General features: G+C 40.5%; 1 protein-coding gene across 4 annotated transcripts in view; it reads left to right on the top strand.

Moving 5' to 3' along the window:
- The window catches only part of epha8 (eph receptor A8), a 74,948-nt gene extending 48,956 nt beyond the window's left edge, over nucleotides 1–25,992 (top strand). The window contains exons 9-18 of one of the 4 annotated variants that reach the window (XM_038275985.1): nucleotides 1,174–1,270; nucleotides 15,663–15,730; nucleotides 15,960–16,085; nucleotides 16,276–16,461; nucleotides 16,753–16,814; nucleotides 19,529–19,738; nucleotides 22,756–22,905; nucleotides 23,013–23,203; nucleotides 24,425–24,583; nucleotides 25,301–25,992. In XM_038275985.1, the coding sequence (XP_038131913.1) occupies nucleotides 1,174–1,270; nucleotides 15,663–15,730; nucleotides 15,960–16,085; nucleotides 16,276–16,461; nucleotides 16,753–16,814; nucleotides 19,529–19,738; nucleotides 22,756–22,905; nucleotides 23,013–23,203; nucleotides 24,425–24,583; nucleotides 25,301–25,415 (1,364 nt within the window). In that variant the 3' untranslated portion in view covers nucleotides 25,416–25,992. Of the gene's footprint in view, nucleotides 1–1,173; nucleotides 1,307–15,662; nucleotides 15,731–15,959; nucleotides 16,086–16,275; nucleotides 16,462–16,752; nucleotides 16,815–19,528; nucleotides 19,757–22,755; nucleotides 22,906–23,012; nucleotides 23,204–24,424; nucleotides 24,584–25,300 lie in introns of all 4 variants that reach the window. The other 3 variants (XM_038275984.1, XM_038275983.1, XM_038275982.1) reach the window with 3 other exon arrangements.
- Nucleotides 25,993–27,387: the final 1,395 nt, after the last annotated feature.

Below are 27,387 nucleotides of genomic sequence, written 5' to 3'. Positions count from 1 at the left end.
TCTTGTATATTGGAAAAACTAAAGGACGGTTTATCCAAACCTCTTCCGCCTGGCCTTAAAATTTTTGTGCACTCCAGCTTCATCTGTGACGTGTAAGCGGGTGTTTTCCACAGCTGGAGAACTAATATCAAAAAAGCGCAACAGACTGAATTTCAAAACGTTGCAACAACTTATTTTTTTGAATAAAAAATTGTAAAAAGTGAACAAGCATCTTCATTTACTACATGTTTACTTAGAGATTATTACATTATGATGCAGGTTCTCATTATTCATTGACTGTCTAAAATATCAAATATGTTTTAATAATAATAATACAATGCATCATACAATGAATTGCATATTAGTGTATATAATAGGTCATCAAATCAGTGTCAGTTAACTCTGTCAACTAGGTTGCCTGTAGGGATTTTTAATGTCCAGCAGGTGTCAGTATTCAGTGACACAGTATCGACACAGTATCAATACAGTTTGGTAATGTGTCGAAACGTTTCATGACGCCTCATCAACCCATCACTAAATTCAAGATAATGCAAAGAATCGGTAGGTCTTTAACCACATTTCATGGATTTTGAAACTACTGCACAGCAAGCCAAAAAAGTGATATAAAAAAAAAGGATTCAAAATCCAACAGAAAATAACAAACACACCAGAACCAAGGAGACATCAGGGGTAAACCAAAACTCTAGGAGCCAGGGAGAGACGAGGTAAGCAGACAGACGTTAGACGAGGATCCAGCAAACAGGAACTGAAGAGGGAGGCTTTTAAAGGGGACAGAGACAAAGGGAAGGCTAACGAGGGGATTGAAAACAGGTGAGGACAGAGCAGAAAACAGAGCAAGGGAAAGAGGACACAAGAGGGCAGCAGAGGACAACAAATGGAAAACCAAGAAAAACAGGAACTAACAAACCAAGACTCTGACAATTATTAGAAAATGAATGACAATTAATGATATTTACCATAGAAAGCACCTGTCCTAGAAAAAAAGAGCTGCTGAAAAAATAATCAAAGTAAATATACAGTAAGTAGTAAACTATACTTATACTCCAAGAAATTCAAAATACATGCCCACCCCACCTTTCCTAAGCATTAGGTACCTTTATGTCAAGGTCCGAGTAAAAACTGTAGTGTTGAAGCCTTTCCTCCACTAATTTTACCTTGTATGTGTTTCCGCAGCTCCTTTGCATTACAACACAATGACCATCATTGGGATCTCAATGGCCCTGGTGTTTGGCCTTGTCACTTTCTTGGCCATCATCCTCTGCAGGAAACGGCAAGGCTACACTTTACCACACTACCCTTCGCTGCTGTGTGTTGAACACTTTCTTATGATACTGTCCCTCTTTATATAACTTTATGTTTGATAGAATGATCTGTATATATAAAAAGAGATATCTGTCTTTGCCACTTTGGCTGCATGTAAAATGAATAATGCCATTAAACAGGAATAGGAAATTAAAATATTGATCAGTGATAATTATTGGCATAACAAAATGTCATGACTTTGAAACACCATGGTATTTCTTCTCAAATTTAAGTTGGTTTAGCAATTTTATATTAGAAAATTATATTAGCTATACCTTGGTCTAGTTTTCTCAGTGAACAGCAAGTGCTGCAGGTGACCCCTTCTCAAGCAGCCAAGGCTTTGCCCTGTAGAAAAAGTCATTATCGGACACCTTAAAAGTGTATGTATGCAAACAGCTTTCGAGGATCTGGCAGTTACCCACTAGGAGAGCCAGGAATATGTCATGTGCAGCAACTCCCAGTAGTAGGGCCTGCCATAGGTGTAATCCAAGCCCACTGAAACAGGAAGTGATGTCATGGGACTGTATACCGCAGCTTCTACAGCAGAAATCATTACAGAGGTCCTCTGGCAAATTAATTCCCAGTTCTTGGCCAGAGGCAATGCTTTTAACCTCTCTTTGAATAATACTTCTCAATATAGAACATTACTTTATAACAGGACTTAAGCTCAACAGCAATTTCCTTTAACCAGATAGAGGAGGTGTTTGAACATTAGTGCTGGGCCCCCTACTATTCAATTCAATTCAGTTTATTTATATAGCGCCAAATTCACAACACATGTCATCTCAAGGCACTTTACAGTTCAACCAGATCATACAGTCAAATCGATACAAAGTTTTCTATCTAAGGAAAACCAGTTGATTGCATCGACTCAAATTACAATCCCTCACACTAAGCATGCTTGTAGCGACAGTGGAGAGGAAAAACTCCCTTTTAACAGGAAGAAACCTCCAGCAGAACCAGGCTCAGTGTTAGCGGCCATCTGCTGAGGCCGACTGGGGTTCAAGGAGACAGAAGCAGAGATACAAAAAGCAGCTGTAAAAGGCGGCCCCGTCCAGGAAACACACAGCCAGGCAGACGAGCTCCAAGGCAGCTCCCATGCCAGAGGACGAAGAGAGCACATCCACTCAGTCACGGTCAGAGAAACAGGACCACACTGGAAAACAGGCCGATCTCCAACATCTATAAACAAGGGTGTTGATGGAAGCAGCACAGCTGATGTTTCTCTCCAGGATGACGTCACAGCCAAACAGGAACAGACGAGGCAAAGCTACTCTGAGGAAAAGCAGAGAGAGCAGAAGGTTAGAGATTGAACTAACAGATTCTGCAGAATAGGAGAACAGAGAGAGAATGAAGCAGAATGATGAAATGGGGGTCCTTATGTCCTCCAGCAGTCTAAGCCTATAGCAGCATAGCTATAGAGATAGCTCAGGATAACCTGAGCCACTCTAACTAGAAGCTTTATCAAAAAGGAAAGTTTTAAGCCTAGCCTTAAAGTAGACAGGGTGTCTGCCTCACGGACTAAAACTGGTAGTTGGTTCCAAAGGAGAGGAGCCTGATAACTAAAAGATCTGCCTCCCATTCTACTTTTAGAAATTCTAGGAACCACTAGTAAACCTGCAGATTGAGAGCGAAGTGCTCTGTTAGGAACATAAGGAACAATCAGATCTCTGATATCAGATGGAGCTTGGCCATTTAAGGCTTTATATGTGAGAAGGAGGATTTTAAATTCTATTCTGGATTTAACAGGAAGCCAATGAAGAGAAGCCAGGATAGGAGAGATATGATCTCTCTTTTTAATTTTCATTAGAACTCTGGCTGCAGCATTTTGGATCAGCTGAAGGCTTTTAACTACAGTTTGTGGACTTCCTGATAGTAAAGAATTACAATAGTCCAGCCTTGAATTAACAAATGCATGGACTAGTTTCTCAGCATCACCCCTGGACAGGATATTTCTAATTTTTGCAATGTTCCTCAGATGAAAGAAGGAAATTCTATAAACCTCTTTGATCTGGGATTTAAATGACAGGTCCTGATCAAAAATAACACCAAGATTTTTTTATTTCTTATCTGAAATCAGTTTAATCCCATCCAAATGAAGTGACTGGCTAATCAGCTTCTTTTTCAGAGACTCTGGTCCAAAGACTATAACTTCTGTTTTATCTGCATTCAGAAGCAGAAAGTTAAGAGTCATCCAGGTTTTTATGTCTTCAAGACATGCCTGTAATCTATGTAATGGGTTAGCTTCATCTGGATTATAGACAGATATAGCTGGGTATCATCAGCATAACAGTGGAAATTAATCCCATGCTGTCTAATAACTCTACCAATTGGGAGCATGTATAAAGTAAAGAGAATTGGTCCTAGCACTGATCCCTGTGGTACTCCACAGGTAACCTTTGAGCGTGTTGAAGATCTATCATTAACATTAACAAACTGAATTCGATCAAATAGATAAGATTTAAACCAGTCTAGTGCTGTTCCTTTAATTCCAACAAAATATTCAAGTCTTTCTAAAAGAATATTATGGTCAACTGGATCAAATGCAGCACTAAGATCCAACAGGACGAGCACAGATACAAGTCCATTATCTGAGGCCATGAGAATATCATTAGTGACTTTCACCAGAGATGTTTCAGTGCTATGATGAGCTCTAAAGCCAGACTGAAACTCTTCAAAAAGTTCATTATGGTGTAGGTGATCGCAAACTTGTTTGGCAACTACTTTCTCAAGAATTTTGGATAAGAAAGGAAGATTGGATATAGGTCTATAATTGACCAAGTCATCTGGGTCAAGAGACGGTTTCTTAAGCAGAGGTTTAATTCCCTCAACCTTAAAAGCTTTAGGTACATATCCCTGTAACAGAGATAGATTAATCACATCTAAAATGGAGGAGGAGATCAAAGGGAATACCTCCTTAAATAACCTGGTTGGAACTGGATCTAACATACAAGTTGAAGGCTTAGATGAAGACAATAATTTTGCTAATTCAGAAAGTTCAACTGGATCAAAGCAGTCTAAACCCGGTTCAGATTCCATGACTACCTCAGGTACAATCGCGGATAGAGGAGTGCTTATGATCTTATTTTTAATAAGATCAATCTTATTTATAAAGAATCCCATAAAATCATTGCTGCTAAGAGCAGGTGGAATGGACGGTTCAACAGAGCTATGGCTCTGGGTGAGTTTGGCAACTGTATTAAAAAGAAATCTAGGATTATTCTTATTCTCTCTATTAATGAGGAGAAGTATGCTGCTCTTGCTTTACAAAGGGTCCTCTTATACAGCAGTAAACCATTTTTCCAGACTAGGAAGGACTCCCGCAGGCCTGTGGAGCGATATTTTCTCTCCAGTTTCCTAGCATTTTGCTTCAAAGTACGCAGCTCTGCATTAAACCAAGGAGCAAGCTTTCTATTTTTAACAGTTTTCATTTTCAAAGGAGCTGCGTTGTCTAAGGCAGCACGCAGATAACTAGCAACCCCATCAACAAAATCATCAACCTGTGAAGGGGAATAAGCTATGCTTTTGCACTCTGCAGCACTGCTCAGCGACACAGAGGAGAGAGAAAGTGAAGCAGATTCTTTAAAATTTATAACTGCACTATCTGATAAAGATCTACTAAAATTGAACCTTCTTTTGGGGGAGGAGAACTCTGTTAAAGTAATCCTGAAGGTTATTAGAAAGTGGTCAGAGAGGACAGGGTTGTGAGGAAATACTGTTATTTCTTCACATTCTATGGCGTATGTCAGCACAAGATCCAAAGTATGAAGATGAGAATGTGTGGGACTATTCACATTTTGAACAAAGCCAATAATGTCTAAGATAGCATAAAAGGCTGCTCTTAAGCTATCGCCTTCAATGTCAGCATGGATGTTAAAATCTCCCACCATGATGACCCTGTCAGTATTTAATACCAAATCAGAAAGGAACTCTGAAAACTCATCTAAACATTCAGAGTAAGGACCTGGTGGACGATACAAAGTTACAAAAAGAAGAGGTTTTCTTGCCTTGAAATTTGGATCAGGGAAATTAAGGGTTAAATGTTCAAAAGAGTTGTAGGTATTAACTGTTTTGGGAGTAATCAGTAAGTCAGACTGGAAGATTGTTGCTACTCCTCCTCCTCGCCCAGAACTTCTGGGGATGTGAAAATTTAAATAGCTTGAAGGAGTTGCCTCATTTATGCTCACATAATCCTCTTGCTGCAGCCAGGTTTCTGTAAGGCAACACAAGTCAATGTGATTATCACAAATCAAGTCATTAACTCGTAGACTTTTAAAGGAAAGAGATCTTATGTTAAACAGACTGCATTTAATTGTTTTAACTTTTTCCCCAATTGGAGTTATTTTGATTTTAATTAGATTATCATGATTTACTCCTTTGGGAATCTTTGCTAATTTATTAGATTTTGGTCGTGGACAAGACACTGTCTGGATGGAGTAAAGAGTGGGTAACAGTAGAGAAGCTGTGGAGATGTGTGTTAAACTACAACTCTGCTTCCTGGTCTGCACCCTGGGGGGTCAGGGTTTTGGAGGACTAATAAATGTGGCCAGATTCCTAGAAAGAAGAGCTGCACCATCCAAAGTGGGATGGATGCCGTCTCTCTGAATCAGACCAGGCTTTCCCCAAAAGGATTGCCAATTATTAATGTAGCCCACGTTGTTTTCAGGACACCACCTAGACAACCAGCGGTTGAATGACGACATGCGGCTAAACATGTCATCACTGGTCAGATCAGGGAGGGGACCAGAGAAAATTACGGAGTCCGACATTTTTTTGGCAAACTTACACACCGAAGCAACACTAATTTTAGTGACCTCCGATCGGCGTAACCGGGTGTCATTACCACCAGCGTGAATAACAATCTTACTGTATTTAACCTTATCCTTAGCCAGTAGTTTCAGGTAGGATTTGATGTCGCCCGTTCTGGCCCCCGGCAAACATTTGACTATGGTCCCTGGTGTCTCTAACGCCACGTTTCTGACTATGGAGCTGCCAATCACCAGAGTGGGCTTCTCAGTGGGTGTGTCACTGAGTGGGGAAAACCGGTTAGAAACGTGAACGGGTTGGTGGTGACCAGTGGGCAGAGATCCACGACTACGCTTTCTGCGTACAGTTACCCAATCGCCTGGCTGCTCAGGCACTTTTGGAGGACAGCTACGTGGGGGGCCTACTTCAACAGCCTGAAGCCTGGATTCTAACTCTGACACCCTCGCCTCCAAAGCTACAAAAATACTACACTTATTACACATCCCATTATCACTAAAGGAGGCAGAGGAATAACTGAACATCTGACACAGAGAGCAGGAGAGAGGAGAGGAAGAAGGAAGAGTTGGAAAAGAGTCAAGGGAGGGAGAGAGAGAAGCCATAGCAATGCTAAGCTAGCGCTAGCCTAGGCTAGCTACTCCTTGCTATCAGAAATAAAACCGTGTGAAACTGACAAGTGCTCAGTAGAAAAGTGCAGCAGAAGGTGCTATGTTTTAAAGTAGTCAGTTAGAGTTACTTAGATACAGAGATATCACAGAGAAAATAACTTAACTTCAGATGGAGTTCCTCTGAACAGCTGCACACTCAGTTAATCCAAACAGGAAGTGAACAGGTCCAAACAGGAAGCACTACCATTGCCGAAGAAAAAAATAGGGAAAGAATTTCTTACAGATCTGCAGAGACACCCTGCGAGAACAGTAGAGGAGAGTCCTTACTGGGAGTTATCTGTCAGATAATAAAATATAATAGACTCCAAGTTTTTTACCAATGTGCATACTGTACCGAGATAAGTGACAGCTTGTTTAACTCTGACACTTGTGTGATGTTCACAGTGTCAGTAAATTCTTTGTTTATATTCCCAACATCTGTCTGTCATTAAACAGGGAGAGATGGAGCCAGTATTCGAGGACAGAAAGTCAGTAGGAAAGTTCAAAATGTTTATTAAAGTAAAGGCAAACAAACAGAAACTAAAGTGGAGTTGCTAGGATTTGTGCCTCGCAGCAACTGCATGTGGGGGGCGGGGCACCGCCCAATCTCAGACACTGGTTTAACAGTCCAGTCCATCCCCCTGGAATGGGGTGCAATCCAGCCGCTGGACTTTAGACTGACGCAGACTTTAGACTCGCTCAGAGTGACCCCGGTGCTGCAGCCCAAGAGGACCCGAAGGAAGCCGATCCTGGACAGGGTTACAGATCAGGCAGGAACAGACAGGTGGCAGGATCCAGGCTTCAAGGCAATACCAAGCTCCCAGGCAGGTTCAGAGTCTGACAGAGTCCAGAAGCGTGACCAGGTGGTCACGCACAGGAGCAGACAGGATCAGGATCAGGTGCAGACGGGCAGGCTCAGTGGAAGAGGGTAGCAGAGACAGAGCGTGGAACCAGAACTTGATGCAGGACCTTTAAACTGGTCTCCTCCTTGGAGCCAGGCTTACTGGGATAAAAACTGAACCTCCCCACATATAGAGCCAAAAACCCAGAGGACTCAGGAGGGGAGGAACAGTGGACAATCAGGAGACGAGACAAACACAAAACCCTCTTTCCACTGGCCGTCAGGATCAAGGACATGAACTGTGGCATCAACTTAACAGACAGGCTAACACAAAATAAATAATGATCTGGCCCCGAATTCCCAGGATGAACAGAATACAAACCAACGGAAACAGGTGAGAGGAATAATTGATAATTGTGGCAGGGAGGGAAAAAGACAGGTGAAAGGAATAACCAATTAACACTAGAAAACCCAGAGATACGAGAATTTTCGTCAGCCTCCGGTCCCCCCAACAGTACTTCACAACTCATGAATCCCTTTTCAGATGTAAATGCCCCATTAGCGTTGTGGCTGGAGAACCATTTCACCCCTTCGGTTTTAGCTCAAGTCTCTCTCTTTGAGAGTGTTTTACCTGAAAGCAGGGGGGAAAAAATCGTATTTGTAATTGAATATAACTAGGTCTACGTCATCAGTGTCGCCTACACTGCAATGATTTCAGCAGAGCCGCCAGCGCAGAGATCAGACGATAACTGATCTGTACAATTCGATCATTATTTATTTGGGAGGAAATATAACTCAGGCGATCTCTCCCCTCTCTCCTCCGCTGCAGCCGTGCAGACGGCATCGTGAAACTGCAGTAAAGTTGGCAATATATTGACAGATTAGGCTTTTCCGGGTTAATAACTCGTCTGCCGATGATTTATTCTTCAATACAGACGCCTCTCTTCAACCAGAGCAAAGCAGACAGTGAGCTACAACCATAGTTTCCTCTAAACAAGTCTCCTATCGCGCTGGGAGAATTACATTGGACCCTATGGAGAGCTCACTGCTCCAAAAATGGTTAGGGACCGTCTGCAAGTTGCAAAATAATCAGAGAGAAATATTCAAAAGCGTCACCAAGGAGAGGTGGATTATTATCACATTTATTGGATTCGAAAATAATAACTTTTTGAGGAATTTCCAAAGCCTGAATGATAAATGGCACCTCTATTCTGTTATAGAAGAAGTATAAAATGAGCAATAATTACACTATAGATCATTGTAGTAACATCATCTAGTTCAGACTACAACTCTTACTTTGGGAAAATGTGCTAAACTCTATTTTTTCTAGATTTTTCATTTTTATTATAAGCATATAAAAGCCAATAATTACTTATGGCTTAGACTAGGGATGCACGATATTGGGATTTTGCCCGATATCCGATATCAAATCGATTTTTATTTATTTTTTTATTTTTTATTATAAAAAAAATAAAATAATAAATAAATAAATAAATAAAATAAAAATAAATAAATATATAAAAAAATAAAATAAAATAAATTTTTATTTTTATTTATTTTATTTTTATTAAATTTTAATTTTTAAGTCTGTAAAAAAGAAGTTTTTGAGGAAGAAGAAGTAGTATTTTTTTTTTTTAGACTTTAGAAACTCAGAAGCTGATCAAATATCGGGTTAAATATCGGTGGGGTGGCCGATGTCCGATATTAAGTTTTAAGGCCGATACCGATAGGGGGCCCATTATATCGTGCATCCCTAGCTTAGACAGATTTATTTTGTCATTTTTTATACACAAGTGTAAACAAAAAGAAATTTCGTTTAGAACAGCTCTAGACAATTTTATATTTTAAAGTGCAGCCTTGAAAACAGTAATAAAGCACCGTCGAGACGTTCCGTTTCTGATCCATTAAGCGGGGTTGCCAACAGATTGGATGAGTTAGATGAGTTGCCACCAGGAGCCAGGCCTTGGCTAATAGTTATGAAGCTTTGCCGGTGATGCCCCTCCCCCTCCCTTCCCAGCATCTTTTTACAGTAACGGCTGCAGACTACCAAGTGGAAATAGAGCAAGTAAAAAAAAACAGGAAGTAGAAATATACCAAGTGGAAAAAGAGAAGGAAATAAAAGGGCAGGCGTAAATCCTTTGGGTAAAAAAAAAAAAAAAAACAGAAAAGTTAGAGGCAAAAAATAATCATTGTTTCATAAACACAAGGATGTTAAAACAAAATGAAAAGGAATATTTATGGTGAAGTAAAAACATGCTTTAAAAATGTTGTGGTTGTAAATCATTATGAGACAAAAATAAAAACATTTTTAAAAATATTGCTGTGAATAAATATGAGAAAATAAAAAAGGTTGCAGTTGGAAAATCTGGCACTAAAAACTCCACTTGAAATAAATACACAAAGACAAAAATAAAATCTTCAATAAAAATGTATAACAGAAAAGAAGATAGTTAAAAAAAAGTCTGCCTAAAAGAAAGAAGAAAAGTTAAAAAAAAATATTTTTTTTGATGAATAATTTATCAACTGTTGAAGAAATATCTTCTTTTTATTATTTTGTTACATTTAATGGCACACAAGAAACATATTATGATCTACTTTTTTTAAAGTATTTTTAATTATGGCAGGATTGGTCCTCCATAAGCTTCCAGTTAATGGCAGAACAGACTTTCCTTAAACCAAGAAATACTACGGTGTTTTGATATTATTTAATTCTACCTGTTTTTAAGTAACGTTTGAATGATAACTGACTTCAAACATGCAGCCAATCAGAACAGAGCATTTACTAAATGTTTTTTATTGTCCCCCAATTTAAACCAAAATCTAAAAAGATCAAATTTCTATTTTAAATGTCCTTAAATTGTTGTCCCTTTTGTCACACTTGAATAATGTCCTGCGGCCTGTCCAATGAGAAGACAAAGGAGACATGGAGACAAAGAATGACTAACCTTAGCAGCTTAACAAAGGTAGAAAACATAAACTGAGAGATTAACTTTAGTCTTCAGTCAAAGTCATGTGATATTTTCATTAGACCTAAAGTAGGTTATGATTACAAAATACATTTTTGCCCATTTAAAATGAGAAGAACAATAACAACAAGAAATAAGAGTATATTTCAAGTTCTCCCTTTAATTCCGGTTCTTTATCAGGTAAATGAAATACTATTTTAACTCATATTATAGGGGTTCTTACGGAAGAGGATTAGGGCCACTGAAAAAAAAACTGATTTTTAAATTTTACTTTAGTTTAACATGGGAGATTAAAGTCAGAATTCTGACTTTTTTCTCAGAATTCTGACTTTTTTCTCTGAATTCTGGCTTTTTTCTCAGAATTCAGACTGAATTCTGACGATAAAAAAGTCAGAATTCTGAGATTAAAGTCAGAATTCTGTAGCCTGACGTAGTCCGACTCAATTCTAGTCAGAATGAGTCTGATGCTGCTCCATAGAGCTGTGATTATGGGGCGTGTTTTGAACGAACCAGGAAAAAAAATGCCTCTGCACTCAATTGGATAGACCTGCAACCAATAAGAGCAATGGAGTGCGTGACGTATGTTAAGCAATGCATAGTTGTTGTCAACAAAAATCAAAGTGTGCAGTTTCACGCCTAGAATAAGAAGATGAGCCTTGATCGCGTTTCTCTGTTCCTCTTTTAAAATTAAATTGCTGTCAATATCTTCTAGAACAGACCTAATTGCAGAATCTACTCACCTCAACTCTCCAGCGGCAGCCATTGTTGTTGTCACCCAAGCACGCTTTGGTCACGTGGTTGATTACGTTACTGTTGATCATCTGTTCATCATCGTATAAAGCCCGCCCTGACAATTTGATTGGATCGCCTGACAGTGGGCGATAATACTCGCGCTACTATGGAGCAGAGCCAGACCGAACTTCCCCACCTCAAACCTTGTGGGCGGGACTAAGTTCGGAATGGCACCCAGGCTAAGAATTCTGAGAAAAAAGTCAGAATTCTGAGAAAAAAAGTCAGAATTCTGAGATTAAAGTCAGAATTCTGACTTTTTTCCCATACTATACTGAAATAAAATTTAAAAAAATCAGTTAACATTTTTTTTTTTCAGTGGCCCTGATTCTCTTCCGTAGATTGCTTAAAAGATTTTCGTTAAAAATTTGCTTTGGTGATTCTTTTCCATCTGTAATAGAAAGTGCTCTGACTGAAGACACAGGAGGCTCATTTCTGTCCGTTATGTTTGTATCTAACTGGCTGCACAGAGTCCATTCAATTGGAAGCCTCTCATTCCAGGATAGGAGTTTTAAACAGGTGGATCAGACAAATGAAAACGGTGCAGAACTAAGCAGGTGGAAGGAATTAACTGATAATCCAATCGTTAATGTCAAGATCATGACAGAGGTATATAAATATTATTCATCGGATTTTCATTTGAAAACCCAACGAACATAATCCTCAAAGAGCTGCCTGACCTGGACTGTAAATGAGTTTTATGAGCAGGTTTGTGATGAAATCTAATGGTAGCTACTTTTAGCTTAATCAGTTAGGTCAGTATACAGGTGCTGGTCATAAAATTAGAATATCATGAAAAAGTAGATTGATTTCAGTAATTCCATTTAAAAAGTGAAACTTGTATATTATATTCATACATTACATACAAACTCATATATTTCAGACGTTTATTTTGTTTAATTTTGATGATTACAAATGACAACAAATGAAAATCTCAAATTCATCATATCAGAAAATTAGAATATTGTGAAAAGGTTCAAAATTGATGGCCCCTGGTGCCACACTCTAATCAGCTAATTAACTCAAACCACCTGCAAAAGCCTTTAAATGGTCTTTCAGTCTAGTTCTATAGGCTACACAATCATGGGGAAGACTGCTGACTTGACAGTTGTCCAAAAGACGACCATCGACACCTTGCACAAGGAGGGCAAGACACAAAAGGTCATCGCTAAAGAGGCTGGCTGTTCACAGAGCTCAGTGTCCAAGCACATTAATAGAGAGGCGAAGGGAAGGAAAAGATGTGGTCGAAAAAAGTGTACAAGCAAGAGAGATAACCGCACCCTGGAGAGGATTGTGAAACAAAACCCATTCAAAAATGTGGGGGAGATTCACAAAGAGTGGACTGCAGCTGGAGTGAGTGCTTCAAGAACCACCACACACAGACGTATGAAAGACATGGGTTTCTGCTGTCGCATTCCTTGTGTCAAGCCACTCTTGAACCACAGACAGCGTCAGAAGCGTCTTGCCTGGGCTAAAGAGAAACAGGACTGGACTGCTGGTGAGTGGTCCAAAGTCATGTTCTCTGATGAAAGTAAATTTTGCATTTCCTTTGGAAATCAAGGTCCCAGAGTCTGGAGGAAAAGAAGAGAGGCACTTCATCCACGTTGCTTGAAGTCCAGTGTAAAGTTTCCACAGTCAGTGATGGTTTGGGGTGCCATGTCATCTGCTGGTGTTGGTCCATTGTGTTTTCTGAGGTCCAGGGTCAACGCAGCCACATACCAGGAAGTTTTAGAGCACTTCATGCTTCCTGCAGCTGACCAACTTTTTGGAGATGCAGATTTCATTTTCCAACAGGACTTGGCACCTGCACACAGTGCCAAAGCTACCAGTACCTGGTTGAAGGACCATGGTATCCCTGTTCTTAATTGGCCAGCAAACTCTCCTGACCTTAACCCCATAGAAAATCTATGGGGTATTGTGAAGAAGAAGATGCAATACACCAGACCCAACAATTCAGAAGAGCTAAAAGCCACTATTAGAGCAACCTGGGCTATCATAACACCTGAGCAGTGCCACAGACTGATCGACTCCATGCCACGCCGCATTGCTGCAGTAATACAGGCCAAAGGAGGCCCAACTAAATACTGAGTGCTGTACATGCTCATACTTTTCATGTTCATACTTTTCAGTTGGCCAACATTTCTATAAATCCTTTGTTTTTATTGGTCTTCAGTAATATTCTAATTTTCTGATATGATGAATTTGAGATTTTCATTTGTTGTCATTTGTAATCATCAAAATTAAACAAAATAAACATCTGAAATATATGAGTTTGTATGTAATGTATGAATATAATATACAAGTTTCACTTTTTAAATGGAATTACTGAAATCAATCTACTTTTTCATGATATTCTAATTTTATGACCAGCACCTGTATAAGTACAGACCAAGCTCCCTTTATTAATTAAGTCACATTAAGTTTTATATTTTTCAGGGCCGGAATTTCGTGAAATCAATTCCATGATTCCTTTTTATATATATATATATTTTGCTAAGTATTTCCCAGAAAATTACCATGGTGCATTTCAAGGAATCTGGAGGAGTTTATTTTATCATAGTTTATTTTTGCTATAATCATTAGCTGCCATAATAATATTTCAAGACTGAGGGTTATTAGTATTTCAGCAAAATGGAGCCTAATTCTAAAAAAGACAGAAAAGATTAGAATAAAGTTTTGAACACAGTTGCAGTTTTTAATTTTTTAAGGTTTTCATGTGGAAAAATGTTGGTGCAGAAAAAAGCAAAATAATTCTGTTGCACTGCAAAGTGTTTAACTTATTTCACAGAGGAATGAGACTAAGTCCTGAATGCTCTCTAAAACATCTTGTGCTTAAAAGAATGGAGATGTTATACGCTAGACTAGGGCAGGTTTTTGATAGTGAATATGAATCATAGTTCAGTTTGTATCTCAGGTTTGGGATCGTAGTATTTTACTGTCTTGCATACAAAAAGAAAAACTAACACATTTTAGATCATTGCCGCTTTTATTCAATTCTTTCTCTATGTCTCCAGTTTAAAAAAGGGAATCTGTGTAATAAAAACGATTGTCTCATTGCTTCCATGGCAGTCCCTGGTTTTGGCTCTGTTCTGAAAAGTGGCAAAACAAACAGCGGAGAAAGTGCCGCAAAAGAAGGAAATTTCATGGGTTTAGTTTCTGAACTAAAGACAGAGACAACTGGTGACCATTATGAACGTTTTAAAGGCCTCTAACTGTCACAGTCTTGGTTTTGTTATGTTTATTTAGAGTATTCAGTTTTACTTTGCTCCTTGTTTTAGTGTTTATTATTTTGTTGTTTTCTTGTTAGTTCCTGTCTTCCAGGTTTTCCATTTGCTGTCCTCTGCTGCCCTCTTGTGTCCTCTTTCCCTAGCTCTGTTTCTGTCAGGATTTGGTGTTGGATTGAGGACCCAAATGCAGAGGCAAGTAGGCAGAGGTGAATTTAGGTGGGTTTAATGAGGTTCACAGGTACGGAGGCAGGAATAAAAAAATCCAACAAAATAACAAACAAACCAGAACCAAGGAGACATCAGGGGAAACCAAACTCTAGGAGCCAGGGAGAGACGAGGTAAGCAGACAGACGTTAGACGAGGATTCAGCAAACAGGAACTGAAGAGGGAGGGCTTTTAAAGGGGACAGAGACAAAGAGAGGGCTAACGAGGGGATTGGAAACAGGTGAGGGCAGAACAGAAAACAGAGCAAGGGAAAGAGGACACAAGAGGGCAGCAGAGGACAACAAATGGAAAACCTTGAAGACAGGAACTAACAAGAAAACAACAAAATAATAATTAAACACTAAAACAAGGAGCAGAGTAAAACTGAATACTCTAAATAAACATAACAAAACCAAGACTGTGATACTAACATTCATCTACTTAATTCTAATGTTTTTTTTTATTTCATTAATTAGCATTTTGCCAAAGTTTGATACTTGAATGTAGCTAAGCTGTCCTGTATTCATACCTCTGTATTTTTTTGTGATCCTCTGTGCGTGTGTGGGGTGTGTATATGGTGTGTGTGTGTGGGGTGTATATATGGGGTGTGTGTGTGTGGGGTGTGTATATGGGGTGTGTATATGGTGTGTATATATGGGGTGTGTGTGTGGGGTGTGTATATGGGGTGTGTATATGGTGTGTATATATGGGGTGTGTGTGTGTGGGGTGTGTATATGGGGTGTGTGTGTGGGGTGTATATATGGGGTGTGTGTGTGTGGGGTGTGTATATGGGGTGTGTGTGTTGGGTGTATATATGGGGTGTGTGTGTGTGGGGTGTGTATATGGGGTGTGTGTGTGGGGTGTGTATATGGGGTGTGTGTGTGGGGTGTGTGTGTGGGGTGTATATATGGGGTGTGTGTAGGCACTGCGGCTACAGCAAAGCATTCCAGGAATCTGATGAGGAGAAGATGCACTATCAGAATGGTCATGGTACGTAAGACAACTTAAAATCTATTATCACCGACAAATTTGGAGACATTTCCTCATATAATGAAGGTTTACAGTTTTTATCCACATTTTCATGCATGAGACAGCAGTTCTTCTTTCCTGTTCTTCTCTCCCATTTCTTCCACCAGGTTTCCACCTAAAGCAGCTGAAATGTGATGTTTCTCTCAACCCGACTTATGTGACCAAATGCTAATGTTTCTGTTTATCTTAGTATCATTCCCTGATTCACGGTTCTATATCGACCCACACACCTATGAGGACCCCTGCCAGGCAGTCCATGACTTTGCTCGAGAAATTGAAGCATCCAGGATCAAAATAGAAAAAATCATTGGTTCAGGTAAAACTATGGACATTAAACCTTTACAAAAAGACTCATATCAGAAATCGTCTTTGCACACTCTTAGCTCCGTGTCTGAAGTTGCTCTTCACCTCGATCTCTGAATGATTCAGAATTTCAACCTCCTAAAAGGATGAAAAAAATGGTGTACACATTCACAGTACTGCTGTTCTTTTTCTCAAATTTTCAGGAGAGTTCAGAGAGGTTTGTTACGGACGCATGAGGCTTCCGGGGAAACGAGACATCCCAGTGGCGTTGAAAACGCTGAAGGCAGGGTACACAGAGACACAGAAGAGGGACTTCTTGGCAGAAGCCTCCATCATGGCCCAGTTTGATCATCCAAACGTTATTCGGCTTGAGGGGGTGGTAACTCACAGTATGCTGACGCTCTTAGTAAAATGTCAATATTTTAGCGAAGATCTGCTTTAAAAATATGAGAGGGGGGACGTATGGGATATGCAGTTACTGTGCCTAAAAACCAGATCATCCAGTCAAATTGATACAAAGTTTTCTATCTAAGGAAAACCAGTTGATTGCATTGACTCATTGACTTAAATACAATCCCTCACACTAAGCATGCTTGTAGCGACAGTGGAAAGGAAAAACTCCCTTTTAACAGGTCCCGGCAACATATATATAACCCTGAATGTTTTTTCTTTATGTCCAGGTAAACCGGTGATGATCGTCACAGAGTACATGGAGAATGGCTCTCTTGACGCCTTCCTAAGGGTTGGTATTCATACTCACTGCTGGTCAATATTCATAAAACAATATTCTCTGCTGATTGTGAAGATCTCAGCCATCCAGGTCAGAGTCATTCCAAAATAGTAAAAAAAAAAAAAAATCCACTGGACTTTATTTCCAAGTTTGAAGACGTTTCTCTTCCATCCAGGAAGCTTTTTCAATTCCAAATGTCAGAAATAGCGTTGAGTTCCAGGTTTTATCCAGCAGCCCAACAAAGCCTGGTTTTAGTTTAGAAAACATGCAAATAGAAACGGATGAACGGGTCCCCCCCTTTGGAATGGGGGTCGTTTGGCTTCTTTGTTAGCCTGCAATGCCCCATACCTGTCTATGTCTCTGAAAGGGGGGTCGTTGAAGCTAGTTGTTAGTCTGGCTGAACAGGCGAGGTCTTCTATTCCCTTGTAAGGGGGTGGAGGTTGCAATGATAGCAGACAGGAATCAACTCAATTGCTGCATTTAGGTTTTTGAAAGCTGGAATCTGAGTCCACCCCCTCTGTTTAAGGTTAGTTTTTCAGTCTTAACATTGGAGAAACCAAACAACCTCTCCACAGACGCATGGCCAACACAGAACAGCGCCCTCTTCTGGACAAGACTCCATCTACATCTTATGGACAAAGGACATTCTTTGGAGGACCAGAATGTTTGCATTTTGGACAAAGAAGACAGGTGGTTTGAGAGGGGTGTGAAGGAAGCCATCTATGTTAAGAAAGAAAAACCAACCTTAAAGGAATAGTACACCCAAAACATGATTAGCCTTCATTTTCTACTCACCTCCATGCTGAACAACACTCTGGAGTACTTTTTTGATATCTCAAATGCATCTGGAGATCTGGGAGGCTTCTTGCTGTCTGCTGACATTCAAATAATGGAGGTCTATGGCGCCCGAGACAGAAAGGTCCATAAAAGTCCACAAAAACGTGTCAATATTCCTCCATACTGCTCGTCCAATGTATTCCAAGTGTCCTGAGTGGGTAGCATCCGGAATTTACTCGAAACGAAGTCATTTAGAATGTTTTTAGAGCATAAACAGTAGTGTATAGTATTTCCTAAAAGCGCGTTCACGAGTCTACGGAAACCGCGGCAGACCAAACCAGATGAAAGTGCGCATTCAGCGTCTGCTCTGCCGATAATGCAAGCGTAGAAGAAGAAATGTGCTGTTTACCTGTGCAAAGAAAGAAACAACGAAGGAAAAATGTCTGAGGACTTCAGTGTTGAGGAAGAACATGAGTTCTTTGCTGAGCTGAATGCGCACTTTCATCTGGTTTGGTCTGCCGCGGTTTCCGTAGACTCGTGAACGCGCTTTTAGGAAATCCTATACACTACTGTTTAGGCTCTAAAAACATTCTAAATGACTTTGTTTCGAGTAAATTATGGATGCTACCCACTCAGGACACTTGGAATACATTGGACCCTGTTTTGCCAAAACAGGGTACTCTAGCCATGCTTAGTTTAGCAGAGTATAATTCTCAAGAATTTTAGATCAGAAAGGAAGATTGGATATAGGTCTATAATTGACCAAGTCATCTGGGTCAAGAGACGGTTTCTTAAGCAAAGGTTTAATTCCAGCAACCTTAAAAGCCTTTGGTACATATCCCTGTAACAGAGATAGATTAATCACATCTAAAATGGAGGAGGAGATCAAAGGGAATACCTCCTTAAATAACCTGGTTGGAACTGGATCTAACATCCAAGTTGAAGGCTTAGATGAAGACGATAGTTTTGCTAACTCTGAAAGTTCAATTGGATCAAAGCAGTCTAAACCCGGTTCAGATTCCATGACTACCTCAGATGCTGCCCCCCCCTCCCTCCAGAGACAAACCAATCGCGGATAGAGGAGTGCTTATGATCTTATTTTTAATAAGATCAATCTTATTTATAAAGAATCCCATAAAATCATTGCTGCTAAGAGCAGGTGGAATGGACGGTTCAACAGAGCTATGGCCCTGGGTGAGTTTGAACCTTCTTTTGGGGGAGGAAAACTCTGTTAAAATAATCCTGAAGGTTATTAAAAAAGTGGTCAGAGAGGACAGGGTTGTGAGGAAATACTGTTATTTCTTCACATTCTATGCCGTATGTCAGCACAAGATCCAAAGTATGAAGATAAGAATGTGTGGGACTATTCACATTTTGAACAAAGCCAATAGTGTCTAAGATAGTATATATACCATATATAGTAAAGAGAATCTGTCCTAGCACTGTAAGAATACAATGCAACTTTATTGTCATTCCATTGTCACAAGTACAGAACAACGAAATTAAATCTCTGCATTAAACCCCTCCCCTTGGGGAGCAGTGGGCAGCCATTGTGCGGCACCCGGGGAGCAGTGTGGGGTTAAGGGGTCTTGCTCAGGGACCCAGAGTGGCAGTCTGTGGGAGTGGGGGATCGAACTCACAACCTCAGGATTCAAAGTCCTATGCCCACAAAGGAGATGCTTGCAGTGGTAGAAGTGAAAGGGTTTTTTCATAAAGGTTTCAGGACCCATATGACTGTTAAAAATGTTTTTGAGGTGAATTTAGTTAATATGGCATGTAAAAAAAAGCCTAATAACAGAGTATAGCTGTGGCTTATCCTCATTTCGCTATACAAAATTTTGCTTGATTATGTGAATCATCTGAAACTTTTAGAAAGCAAAAGCCTATTTAACTGTAATGGGACAAGAGCTTTTTCTAAACATATCTTTCTCTTGTCTTCATTTTTGTAGAGGCATGATGGCCAGTTCACCATCATCCAGCTGGTTGGCTTGCTGCGCGGCATTGCGGCAGGTATGAGCTACCTGTCTGACCTAGGATACATCCATCGGGACCTAGCCGCCCGCAACATACTGGTCAACAGCAACCTGGTGTGTAAGGTATCAGACTTTGGCCTGTCCAGGGTTCTGGAGGATGACCCAGAAGCTGCATACACCACCAGTGTGAGTTTTCACATTGAGGCAAGCACTAATGCAACAATACACACACAAACACATGAGTAAACACATAAAAAACCTCAAAAAATGGCTGTGATTAAAAATGTAAAGTGCAACAATAAAACAGCTAATATTTCATAACAATCAGCTCTTGTGGAAATGAAATAATCCTAAATCAGCTGGTTCCCTTTAAGAGAACCAGAAGCTTGTTTATCTTTACTTCCTGATAGTAAAGAATTACAATAGTCCAGCCTTGAAGTAACAAATGCATGGACTAGTTTCTCAGCATCACCCATGGACAGGAGATTGGATTTAAATTACATAAATATTTTTGTAAAGTGCGCATCACCATATCCACAGTGAAACATGTTACTGGTATTATGTTTTGTGCATGCTTTCATGCTTTTCTTTGGTTAGGACAAGGAAGCTCCGCAGAACTGATGGAAGATCAATTAATCTTATTGATAAGATATTAACAAATTCAAAGGACACAAATGATTTTACAAGGCTCTCTATATGAGTCCTTTCATTGTACACAACTTGTTATCTTCTACTGTATCCTGGACAAAGATGTCCAAACCACCTAATCTGGCTCCTCTCAATGAGGAGAAGAAGCTCTAATCTCTCCTGGAGTGTCCAGCCGCCCTGTGGAAAAAGCAAATTTCAGTGGCTTGTATCTGGGACCTTGATTTTTTTTTTTAAATCATGTTCCAGGTCCCTAAGGCACAAGCCACCTTTTTTCTCATTCAAGAATTATGGCCTCAGAATTCCCAAACCAGAGCCACGCTGGCCCATGGCTGTTCCTGAAAATCCTGTCCATAAAAATTGTGAACAGGGCAGCCCTGTCAGAGTCTAACATGCATCAGCAACAGGTGTGACCTAGTTCCAGCAGTTCTTGTACAGACTGGATGGCCCCTTTTAAAGAGCCTTAAGCTCCATAGTGTTCCCCAAACAGGGCACCATCAGGGAAATGGTGGTATATGCCTTCTCCAGGTCCACAGACCACAGAGTTGGACAAACTCCCAAGTATCCTTTAATAATAATAATAATAATAATAATAATAATTTTTCTTAACTGATCTCAAAATGACTCCCAAAGTACAAAAATATGATTGTTAGGTTAATTGGCTTCTCTAAATTCTCCTTCGGTGTGAGTGTGTGCGTGAATGGTTGTTTGGATGAATGGATGGATGCTCTCAAAATGGTAAATGGCCTGTACTTATGTAGCGCCTTTATTCAAGTCAGGAGACTTGACCAAAGCGCTTTACACTACATTCATTCATTCATTCACCCATTCACTGATGGTGGCAAGCTACATTGTAGCCACAGCAGCCCTGGGGTTCACTGACAGAAGCGGTACACTGGTGCCACCGGGCCCTTTGACCACCATCAGTAGACAATACAGGTGAAGTGTCTTGCCCAAGGACACAAAGACACTGAAAGTCGGAGTCGGGGCTTTAACCGTCAACCCTTCGATTTCAGGGCAAACTCCTACATCTAACGCTACTGTCGCCCCGAAAATGGAGAAATGTACCTCAGTACTTAACCCATCCCCTTAGGGAGTAATGGGTTATCACCCTGGGGAGCAGTGTGGGGTTAAGGATCTTGCTCAGAGACTCAGAGTGGCAGTCTGTGGGTATGGGGTGGGGTGTTAGAACCTTAAAGACTCGAAGCTTTATGCCCTAACGACTAGGGCCCTAACTTTGGACATAGCACACTGCAAAGGGAGAAGATTTAGTCAGTTGTTCCATGGCCAGGAAGAAAAACCACATTGCCCTTCCTGAAACTGTGGTTCAACAATCAGCTAGACTCTCCTCTATATCACCCTGGCACAGAACTTCTGGAGATGCCTGAAAAGTATGATCCCCCTATAGTTGGAACTATGCAGGCAGACCACTCCAGTCTGTCCTCAAACTCAATGACATGTTAAAGAGGTGTTGCTTTGACATCCTGACAACTTACAAAGATCTAAGCTAATTAACGCCTTCATCCCCCCAAAGCCTTGCCACCGTGGAGTTGTTTGCTCACCTCTGTGACTTCAGCCTGGATGATGAATGAATCCAGCCCCTGCACCCTGTCCTTATTCCACTATGAGGGACCTAACCCTAACATATTCCTTCAACCCTCCAACAATATCCTCTTTCAAGGTCAGCAGCGCCCCACCCCAAATAAACAACACTATTATTTATAGGACTGCCTTCCCCTCCAGAGATGCTGGACGGTTTGCCAGAATCTCTTTGAATCACTTTCTCTGCCCTAAGATTTGTCTCTGCGACTGCTACGGGCGGGGGCACACTTGGCCTAAAGATACTTGCTTGCTATCTTAAGAGTCCTACAAACCAGCTAAGGTCGGTATGACTTATTCTTCAGCTTGATACCATCCCTTACTGCCATCCACAGGTTTGGGGATTGCTGCCACAACAGACCTTACAGAAAGCTGCAGGTGACTGCATCAACAATGGAGGCAGAAAACATGGTCATTTAGACTCCCTGTCCCCAGCCTCCACTGGGATCTGGGAGAGCATCTCCCAGATGACCCAGGCCTCCTCCAGACATTCAAATTAGATCTCTCTACTCACTTGGGGCTGCCAGGTTTGTCCAGACTACTCCTCATTCAGCTCACTACCAGGTAGTGATTGGTAGACAGCTCCCCCCTCTCCTATCCCCAGTCTCCGCCAGAGACCGCCAGGCGATTACTGAGGAAAAACCAACCCCAGTCTTGTCTCCATGATGATCTCCCTCCTGCAAGGTAGCAGGAAATGTCACATGCCTCCATTTGTTTGCCATCATATGGGCTTTTTGAACTGCATTTTGTCTGACCACCACCCAGAGCCTGTTTGCTTTGGGATACCAATTATAGCGCCCAAAAACATAGTCCCTAAGACCATTTGGGCACTTAAACCCCTTCACCAATTATTTCTAAATGTTGCTATTGTTTCAGGTTCATTGTATTCATTAGGTAATCTAATGTTGTCTACCATGATTGTAATGCTGTTACATTCTGTTTTAACTGATTACCAACAGGGTGGAAAAATCCCAATTCGATGGACGGCTCCCGAGGCAATTGCATACAGAACGTTTTCCTCCTCCAGTGATGTGTGGAGCTATGGTGTGGTTATGTGGGAAGTAATGTCCTATGGAGAGCGGCCATACTGGAATCTCACCAACAGAGATGTAAGTGGTTTTTGCTAAATCAAAAAGCATGAATACAATACAATAAAACCTCCACCCTCTATTACTGCCATTACAAACTCCTGCAGTGTTTTGCTTAAAAATTGCAGGTTATTAAATCTGTGGAAGAGGGCTACAGGCTGCCTGCCCCTATGGGCTGCCCGGGTGCTCTACACACACTTATGCTGGATTGCTGGCAGAAGGATCGCAATGAGAGACCACGCTTTTGCCAGATAGTTACTATCCTCGACAAGCTGATCCGCAACCCGGAAAACCTGAAGTCCATTGATACACTCTGCAGGTATATGGATTCTATTCAATATGGTCAGCTGCAGAAAGGTATGCTTATAACGAACCTGAATTTCACAGCTAAAGCCAAGAATTCCCATGTGACCTTTATGTAGAGCGCTGGTCTAGATCAAAGCAAAGCAGAGCAAGGCTGTGAAAGGCAGCACATTCAGGGAGGCTAACAGCACGATTTTGGCGAAGTTAGCAGCGTTTGATCGCAGCCTCGCCTCCTAATAAAGTTAAAAATATGAACTTTTGCTTACATTCGCTTGGTGAAATTCGCAGGGACAAGATGTTGCTGTCAAGGCTCTAAACTTTGGACCCAGACTTTCAGACAGATGGACTGATGTGATTTACAATACCGTTTATTTAAGAACACATTTAATCTACGGCTCAGCGGCTAAGACACAAAAGGGCTGGAATCTCTGTTGAGGGGAAAACTCAGGTTAGTGACCACGTAAATCTGACAAAGGAAGATAGATTTTAAACTTTAGTCTGAGCCCAGAGTGGAATCCAGCCAGATGATTTCCCACAGAATGCGTCACCCAGAGAGTTCAAGGAGCCAAAGCCAAGAAGGCTGCTGAACTGTCTAATGAGCAGAAGCGAGCAGATGAGGGAAAGCATGAGTTTTCTAGTCCAGAGTAGAAGATCAGAGATCCGAAGAGGTATCAAAGAGAAACCCAAGTCGGGATCAGGATCCAGGGTCGTAATCAGGCAGAATCCTGCAGGAGTCCGAAGCCAGGTCAGGCAAACAGTCCAGAACTGGGGCAGGCAGGCTTAGAGTTACAAAGGCAGAAACTAGTCAAGAACACAAATGGTAAATGTCCTGTACTTATATAGCGCCTTTATTCAAATCAGGAGACTTGACCAAAGCGCTTTACACTACATTCATTCATTCATCCATTCACTCACACACTGATGGTGGCAAGCTACATTGTAGCCACAGCTGCCCTGGGGTTCACTGACAGAAGCGGGGCTGCCGTACACTGGTGCAACCGGGCCCTCTGACCACCATCAGTAGACAATGCAGGTGAACTGTCTTGCCCAAGGACACAAGGACACTGAAAGTCAGACCCGGGGCTTGAACTGTCAATCCTTCGATTTCAGGGGAAACTCCAACATCCAACGCCACTGTCGCCCCAATTCATTTGGGGCGACAATATATTTCATTTCATCTGTCTCTCGATCATGTTGGTGTGGAAAATGAAATCATTATCTCTTCTTTTTGCTGCAGTTTAAGCAGTCCTCCGTTGATGGACAGAGCTATCCCTGATTTCAACAGCTGTAACTCAGTGGACGAGTGGCTGGAAATGATAAAAATGGGCCGCTACAAGGAACGCTTTGCAGAGGGAGGCTATCACACTTTGGGACACGTCATAAGCATGAAGCAAGGGTGAGTAATCAGTGTATTTGGGGGTTAACAACTTGAAGGTGATGATGAGCCTCTGACTTAATTTGACTGGAAGCTTCTAAAAGCAAATGGAAAAGATTTTAGGCTGAGAAAATATTTTAATGAAAAGGAAATTTTACTCAAGTAATCGTAGATTTGAAACTAGTGCACATTACTAATAAATAAGGGCTGATTTACCAAACCCGAAATTGATTGTGGGCAGTTTTTGTGACTATATTTGACACATATTAAACTACGGAAGAGGATTAGGGCCACTGAAAAAAAAAAAAAGTTAACTGATTTTTAAATTTTATTTCAGTTTAACATGAGAAGAATTCTGACTTTAATCTCAGAATTCTGACTTTTTTCTCAGAATTCTGAGATTAAAGTCAGAATTCTGACTTTTTTCTGAGAATTCCCTTTTTTTCTCAGAATTCTGTCTGAATTCTGACAATAAAAAAAGTCGTTGCTAAAGATAATTCTAGAAACATGAGTGGAAAGAAAAGCTGTAGTGAGGAAAGGTGAACCAACACGGGGAGTGGGTTGCCAGTTCAGGCACCATCATCATCATCAGCCTTGCTTTTGTCACCCTGCTCTGGGACAGACTTTACCAAATGCAACAGAGACACAGAAATAAATATCAAACAATAAAGCAGGAACTGAAAAGAGTAGTCGTTTACCTTCTAGAACCTTAAAATGACTTGTTTTTCTGTCACCCAGGGACATCCAGAGGCTCGGCGTGACACTGATGGGTCATCAGAAGAAGATCATGACCAGTGTCCAACTAATGAGAGCACAAGTCCTAAACAAGAGTGTTTCATCCGTCCATGTATAACTTCAGGTTTCTAACTGCATTAGAGACCAAAGCTTTTCTAAGACTGACAAGGATTCTTTGAGAAACCAGAGAAGATGGAAGAAGATGCTATTAAGGAACTTCCGAACGTTTTTTAAAACAAAGTGTACGAATAAGCAAGGAAATGCATTCTTTGGGACCTACTTTTTTTTGTTGTTTTTGTTTTGTTTTTTTTCAACTGAATTGAATTTGAACACTGAAAATTCTGCCTTTATTACTACATATTCTAAGTTTCTTCTTTACAATGAAATAATTATTTATTATTTATGTATCTGAGGATTATGTAGCAACAGGCAGGTTCTTTAAAAACTGCAATAATTTTAAAAGTATATATCTCTGAATGAAGAAAAAAAGGGAAAGAACATCCATCAGTGGTTTAAAAGAAATACTTTATCCCAGGCTTTTTTATTCCAACAAACGTCTCCTCTGATCATGTTGCTTCTACCACTAGGTGCCCCCCCCACCCCCGCCCCGAAAACTGGTCATCTTGCAGCTGCATGGCGCACAATGATTGTACTTGCAAAATGTGTATGATTGAAATATAGAGCACTTTATTCTACAGTCTTTCTGTGATCAAAAGGTTTTTCAGATGAGAGACAGACCTGAACACAATCAATTAAACACAACAGTAGCTGAAGAATTTAATGAATTATCAAATATCTATTTATCAGACAAAGTTTAGGCAAATCTAGAAGTTAAAAGCTCTCAGACTGTTGGGAGATGCTAGTTTATGTTGCATTGAAAAATCTGCTGCCAGCCTGATGAATAAGATTCTCTACCTCAAATGCTCAACAGGGGGCAGACCTGGACCGCAGGCGCGCCGGTGAAGAACCGATCTATTGCTTGTCTTTTTTTATAAAAGAAACATGAAACCTCTGAGAAAAGATGCTAAAAGTCTCTAATATCAATATCTATATTGATCTGATTTTTGTCGAGTCCAGTAATATCTGGATCTTTCTACATTTTAGGATATACTTTGCTTTAGGTCCCTGTTTTGATCTGTTATTGAAATATGCCTGGCCGACTAAGAAATAATAATAATTATGATAATAATACAAAGAAATGCTTAAGACAATAATTTTTTTAGCATTAATGCTAAATAGATCAAACATCAGACTAATAAACCCTGTAGCAACAACAGAGTGGCATACTGTTTTGAGAATATACAACAGTGCTAAAGTTCTGTTTGAAACAGTTCTGGCATTAAATACAGGTTTTCAAATAATTTTTTGTATTTGCAGATGTATAAAACCAAGAACCTCTTGGCATGCGGAAAAGCAAAATCCTGACTTTAGGCCAGATTACCTACAGACAGACTCATTAGGCCTTAATGTCTGGCCTTAAAATGTGCTTCTATAGGAATGCTAAAAAATTTATTCATCAAACCCAAGTCCCAGTCTGGGTTATTTTTAGACCAACATTAATGTAATTATAGGAGGCAATTTAAATCGGTTATCATCTTCTTGTTTTTCTCTGTGCTGATCAGGACATGTTTCTACCAGTTCACAAGCATCAGCTGTCTGCATTCTGACTCATCCTCAGAAGCCGAATCTGAGATTCATCTAAGAACTTCTGAAGATGGAAACCTGGCGATTTGCGAAATTAGAGAAATCTACAGTGTAGAATGGGGAGAGGGCAAATCCACTTATCTAGCTCCTCTAACTTTAATGCATATTTTCTTTCTATTTCTGAATGAAATAGGTGACCTTTACAAGGAGAGCTGAGCTTTAGTCTCTCCTTCTGCTCACGGTATAGATTCTAGTCCTGGAACCACCGCTGCTATAAGACCATCCCCAAGATGCAGATGTTCACACGACTATCGTTGCACATATTCAGAAATTTAAAATCCATGGGACTGTAGCCAAACTCTTGGCACGTGGCCACCAGTGTTAATTTTGTTGACGAAGACTATGACGAAAAATACTTGTCAACGAACCTTTTTCACAGGACTTAA

The sequence above is a fragment of the Cyprinodon tularosa genome, unplaced genomic scaffold (genome assembly GCF_016077235.1).
Source record: "Cyprinodon tularosa strain WSP-4 unplaced genomic scaffold, ASM1607723v1 ctg987, whole genome shotgun sequence".
NCBI lineage: Eukaryota > Metazoa > Chordata > Actinopteri > Cyprinodontiformes > Cyprinodontidae > Cyprinodon > Cyprinodon tularosa.
This window is presented reverse-complemented; position numbering and strand designations above follow the sequence as displayed.